At 41.4% G+C, this 6,211-nt stretch overlaps 1 protein-coding gene across 1 annotated transcript; it reads left to right on the forward strand.

Moving 5' to 3' along the window:
- Nucleotides 1-437: 437 nt before the first annotated feature.
- Nucleotides 438-5,460, forward strand: arid6 (AT-rich interaction domain 6). Its single transcript, XM_015943170.3, has 6 exons — nucleotides 438-601; nucleotides 1,066-1,222; nucleotides 1,889-1,941; nucleotides 2,282-2,379; nucleotides 2,470-2,611; nucleotides 3,955-5,460. The coding sequence occupies exons 1-6, from the start codon at nucleotides 590-592 to the stop codon at nucleotides 5,284-5,286; spliced, it is 1,794 nt and encodes a 597-aa protein (XP_015798656.3). The 5' UTR covers nucleotides 438-589; the 3' UTR covers nucleotides 5,287-5,460.
- Nucleotides 5,461-6,211: the final 751 nt, after the last annotated feature.

The raw sequence follows: 6,211 nt of genomic DNA on the forward strand, positions 1-6,211 counted from the left end.
CAACAACCCAGTGAAATGAAAGGAAACGGTAAACGTTACGACACTGATTCTGTTATGTGGTGTTTAGCAGAGATACTAAAAGTTTTTTCATACTTCACAAAGATACAGATGCTGCAAATAAATGTTTTTTATGGTACAATTTTAAACACAAAAGTAATTTTTTAAAGGAAAGGTGCACAAGGAGTAAAACTGATCTGTTTAACGGACTCTGACTCGTCACACAGAATAAGTGTTGCAAAAATATACCTGACAGGCAAAGGTTTTTGTGATTTTCTCACTATTTCACAATTCTGAAAGGTGTATTCCTGCATGTTTTGTTTTTTTTTGCGCTCAAGAACAAGTCGAACCAGTTTGTCAACAGAAATCTCAGCAGGAAATGATTCAGATAAACACCTCCTTCTGTGACTTTATCACACTGACACAGACTGGAGGGACAAGTGTGTTTCTGACGTGACGGTGTTCTAGCAAGCAGACTTAGTAGTTTTAATCTGTTTCCAACTCATTGGACGGATCTCTACCCCGAACGCCGCGTTGGACTGTTTTTGATCAGAAGGGTGATGTGATAATTTCAGTCGTCTTTACTGAAACGATGGAAACTCAGGTGAGGATTCGTTTTAAATCATGCTGCTCTAAACTTTTGATCTGCACAATGATTGAACTTTTTTTTTTAAGTTAAGTACACATTGTTTGTGTCCGTAGCTCGTTTTTAATGTAAGGAAATAAAAATAATATTTAAAATATTTGCTGGTGTTTAAGATGTTATTCCCAAAGAGTCTGTTAGATTTTTTATTATTTTTTCTGAGCAGTGTTGCGCTACGGTGTACAGTACTGTGGAAACAAAGGGATCATTGATGCTCTTGAGTCTCTGACATGTTGACAGACAAATATACTCTGAAATGTGTATGAATGTTACCAAACGTTGATTTATGGTCAGAAACCTGAAGGTGTTTGACAATCATCAGTCAGCAGGATGTGACATCCAGGTGTAAAACCCAAAACCTGCTGGGTGAAAATGCATACTCTAAAATCTACCCGAGGACTAAAAATGATGAAATTGTGTTTCAGGTACAAGTGAACATGGCACAGGGTGAAGTCCAGGAGAAGAGCACCAAAGATCCCACGGAGGAGATCACGGAGGAGCAATTCCTGAAAAATCTCTACATTTTTATGAAGAAGCGAGACACGCCGATAGAGAGAATCCCAAATCTTGGATTCAAACAAAGTACGTCTAAATATTTTTCTTTAAGCAACTTAGATCTGCAGACTGAGTTTGTGAGAGCAATACTCATGCACTTGTTTTTGCATTTTTAATTAAAAATTTATATTGTTGCTTCTGTAAATGTTCCAGATGTTTGGATATCAAAGTTTCAGAAAGCTGACTGGAATATTTCTAAATTTGCTGTAGCTCAGAAGGTAGAGCGGGTTGTCTGGTAATCGGAAGGTTACAGGTTTGATCCCGGCTCGGATCAGAGAATGCTGCGGTTGTGTCCTTGGGCAAGACACTTAACCTGCCTTGCCTGCTGGTGGTGGTCGGAGGGACCGGTGTGTTCAGCAGGCCTTGCCTGTCAGTGCGCCCCAGGGCAGCTAATCCCCACCAGCATGAGAAAGTGTGAAGCACCCTGGGGGGTTGTAGAACCCTAAGAAGGTGCTATACAGACCATTTACCAAGATTTTAGTAATATTTTATGTAAACTTTAAAAATTTCCAAAAATATATCTCAGTGCAGTAAAACCAAAGGTAAAAGTCAGAGGTTTTCTAATTTTCTGACCTAAAAATAAAGTAATGAAGCTTATTGGTTTATAATTATAATTTAACTTCCTTTATTGCAGAAAGCCATTTAAATAATAGTAATTAACAATGAATATGTTTTATTCTTCTGTTTTTCCAGTTGATTTATTTGTGATGTTCAGGACAGTGAACGAGCTGGGCGGCTACCATCAGGTAATCATTGATTCTACAAAATAACTTTTCATGATGTATGTTTGATGCATTTCTAAAGCATATGTGGTCCTCATCCTCCTAAAAATATAAGTTAGTAAAATACATCATTTAATCAATGCATTAAAAATGTAATAACATTTTAATTATCACAAAATGTCATTACTCAGAAAAATGACTTTATATTGTGATGCAGTAACCAACAACATTAAGTAGTTTAAGTTAAAGTCTTTTCTTTATTATGAATAAGATGGTGGATGTTGGTAATTGACACAAAACTATGAATGAAAAATATACTTGTGATTTAATAGGTGTCTTAATTAACATGCTTCTATTTCGTTAGGTGACGTCTCATCAGCTCTGGAAGCGAGTTTACAACTCGCTGGGAGGGAACCCTCGCAGCACAAGTGCAGCCACCTGCACTCGCAGACATTACGAAAAGTGAGCGCTGTTCCCTGTGTGTGTTCATCAGGCTGTGTTTGGGATGTCTGCTGTCTAAACGTTCTGTGTGATCTGTTCTCTCTGATTTAGGCTCCTTTTGCCTTACGAATGTCACCTGAAAGGCATTTTAATGAGCAGCTCTCCTCAGCTCCAGCCAAAGCCCTACCGCTACACCAAAGACGACGAGGGCGGTCAGAGACCATCCAAGCGCAGGCTGCTGTCACTGCCAACGGTTGGTGTTATGTAAAACTCTAAAGAATACACCGAATTCTAGAAACATGGTCTACATTTTCATGAATTATATTTATATGGAAATAAAAGGGAATTGCTTTTTGGACTAATTGACTTACTGTGGCTCTAGTAGCTTCATGCAAAAGTTTGGATTTTAAAAGAACTTTGTGCAGTTGAGACAGGTTTTCTCTGGGATTTTAAAAGACAGAAGAAGAAAACATACTAATGAGCAATTAAGCAACGCAACCTTTAAATAGCCGTGCCAAGTGGAGAAAATGGCCATCCATTCATCCATCCATCCATTTTCTGAACCCGCTTTGTCCATGCAGGGTCGCAGGGGGAGAAAATGGCATAACACCAAACAATTTGTTGCAATTTGGCCAGATATTTTTAATAATCTCCCACTTTGGTTGACAGCCTTTGCCTGAGTTTATTCGTCCCACATTTCTCATTCTTTCTAAGTGAAGGAAACTAAGGCCTAGTCCACACGTAGCCGGGGTTTTTTGAAAACGAATATCCGCCCCTCCAAAAACTTGCATCCACACCACCGCGTTTTAAAAAAAAACTCTGTCCACACGTACCCGGATAAATACGTTGTTAAGGACATGCCAGACCTGTAGGCGGCAGTACTTCCCCCGTTCTTAACCTCGTCCTTCGTCTGTGGTCTTCCGCAAGGAGCAGTAATTCCGCTTGCAAAAACAAACAAGCAGAAAGCGCTTGGACAATTGATGGATCGGGTAGTGACAGAGCGCAGCTCTGAGGGCATCCATGCTGTCGGCTAGTGTAAACACAGGTCGCACACGTGATGTCAGCATTTTTTGTCGCGGAAAGTGACGTTGCGGACCTTAAAACTCCGGTTTTGTCCGTCCACACGCAGACACCCAAAACGCAGATCTTCTCTTTGGCCGGAGTTTTTAAAAAGATCCGTTTTCGTGTGAAAAAACTCCGTTTTCGTGTGGATGACAGGCCAAAACGTAAAAAAATATCTACGTTTTGGCAGATCCCCGGCTACGTGTGGACAGGGCCTAAGTTAAAATGGGTTCCAGGTACCAGCCCAGACTCATTACAAATTAAGCATGTTGAAAATTCCTGTGACACGACATCACGGCCTGACTCACGCCAGGAACGTGAGATCCTCCAGGAATGTTTTCACCTGTTTTGGAAGCTTCCTTGTTTATGTCGCTCACATTTTGTCACAAACAGTCACAGCTCAGAGAGATACCAGCATGCAGATGAATGATTATGAACTATGTCATTGCATGGTTGTTGTTTTTTTACAACAAAAGAAGGTATTTCACTAAATGATCCTATTTATCACTGATCACTCATTTATTTTTCCAACAGGGATCTCACAGCTACCAGTCAGACCCACATGGGACCATCTTCCCTCTTCATCTCCCATTCCATCACTACTACAACCTAACCCACGCAATTCTGCCTGCTTATGTACCTATCCCGTCCTCGGTGTTAACCCCACACGTCCCCTCTCTCCCTAAGCCCGAGTCCAAACGGATGTTTTTCCAAACATCTCAGCTAAACTCAATCAACGCGGTGAAAGAGCCGCTGGAGCAACTCCGCTTCCTGGCTGAGCAGTACAAGACCTCAGAGGGATTGATGGAGCCGCTGAATTTGAGCAAAAAGGAATCGCCCAGAGAAGCTAAGATCACCCCGGTCTCATCGTTCTCCCCGCCTTCATCCAGCAAGAATCCAAAGTTTTTAAATAAACCCTCTTCACTCTACAGCCCTCATCAAGCAGGTGTGCTGAGAAGGGAAGCGAGTGAGACTCAAGATGGTGAGTCCAATGAAGGAGCCTTGGTTTTTTCAGAACCGTTAAAAGAAAAGATGGACAGTGTCGATGTCAAAGCCCTGACACCTTCACGCAGTCCTGTAAATGACTCTGATCTGATAATAGATGAAGATGTCTTTGAGGTTATGTCCACTTCTCCAAAAACAAATGTTTTAGTCGGACCAGCGGAGGAGAGAGAAGTCCGTCTGAGTCGTGAAACTTCAAAAGAAGAGAAAGACAACATGGAAATTGAGGTCCCTCTCTCTGTGTTCCGCAACTGGCTGAAGTTGTGGGGGTCTTCGGCAAAGTTGCCGGAAGTTAACGGGCCTTTTGTTCCTGATCCAAAGCTGTCCTCTGGACAAAAGAGCTGGTCTGGCGTGGACAGTTTCCCCTCCGACCTGACGTCCTGGATGAACCCTCACAACCAGGACTCAGCTGGGGACCTGAGGCTGAAGAAAGAGCCAAGTCCAAGTCCGAAGCCAAACACCCAGACAACCAGTCACCAGAATAGTAGCAGCCAAAGCCTTTTCACCGACTACAAATTCTCCCCTTCAGGTGTCGCTCCAAAAATCCCAGCAGGCCGGGAAATCTGGCCTCTCAAACAGCAGGATCAGGATCCGTACAGCGGCAAATACACAAAATCATGGAAGACTCAAAATAAAGACACCCAGGCCCCCTCCAAACCCGTCGCTACAGATTCTAGTTTCATCAGACCTCCACAAGTCATTGCTCCTAGGTTTGTTAAAGGCGACACAGTCTGGGGAGGTCAGCAGAGGTTAGAGATGGAACCTGCCGCCGTGGTCATGGTGGACTCCATCCCTGCATCTGTGCTGCCCCTCACCAAGGAGGAGGTGATGAAGCTGAAGAAAATCATATCAAGCTCCTCATGAAGATCCCACACTGATAGCAACACTGCAGTGAAGCTGCTTTGTTTTGTATTATATGTACTTTATTATGAAAGTATAACATTATTGTATAGTTTTAAAGAGTTTTATTTAATAAACAAATTAAGATGTCATGATTCAGAAATATTAAATGTGTAAATAATAAGTGTGTATATTTTATTTTTTTATTTTTATCCATTTGTGTTAACCAAATAAAATTAAATACATTTTCACATACGTGCTTGTTTAATCTTTGTTATAAGAATAATTCAAATCATTTCCCGTTTTGGGGGGAAAACTGCTTAAGCAAGCCATACTTAGAAAAAAAAAATTCTTTCAAAATCCAATCTCTTTATTTTTCAGGCTCCCCTCGTGAGTTCTGATGGTTACAGAAAAGGTTTTAACACCGTACTCAACAGATACGTGCATTACTTTATCTTTCCTTTTCAACCATATGTTGGCACATTTTCTGCCATAAATTCTAATGTAGTGTTAGATCATTAGCGTCATTTCACATTAGCGTCATTTCAGAATGCCGACCTGTGTCATGGTCACCTGGCTTTGGACATTAAAGGGTCTGCATCGTGCTATTTTACACCTTCCAAAGCAACGTTAGGCTCAACATAAGATAAAATATTACCATTGGCACTATTGAGATGTCATTTTTGTGAGCCATTCCTTCAGCCTGGAAATAAGACTCTTGGATTTGATGAAGCCACACCTCCACCCTTGTGAATCCCACTACAGCACACAGCTACAGGTCCAAATACCACAGATTCCAGAAGCAAGATCTAATTCTACACAGGAATCCTGTTTCACTTGCAGACAATATCCATTTTTGAGCTCTAGGCAGACTAGATAAGAAATAAATCACTTTTTCACAACTGTGGAAATTTAACTCCCCACTAGCTACATGGCGAGACTGGGTGAC

The sequence above is a fragment of the Nothobranchius furzeri genome, chromosome 6 (assembly GCF_043380555.1).
Source record: "Nothobranchius furzeri strain GRZ-AD chromosome 6, NfurGRZ-RIMD1, whole genome shotgun sequence".
NCBI classification, from domain to species: Eukaryota; Metazoa; Chordata; class Actinopteri; order Cyprinodontiformes; family Nothobranchiidae; genus Nothobranchius; species Nothobranchius furzeri.

Coding starts and splice junctions, on each gene's coding strand:
- arid6 (XM_015943170.3), top strand. Junction 2,380..2,469: donor ACTCGCAGACATTACGAAAA/GTGAGCGCTGTT, acceptor TCTCTGATTTAG/GCTCCTTTTGCCTTACGAAT. Junction 2,612..3,954: donor GGCTGCTGTCACTGCCAACG/GTTGGTGTTATG, acceptor TTTTTCCAACAG/GGATCTCACAGCTACCAGTC.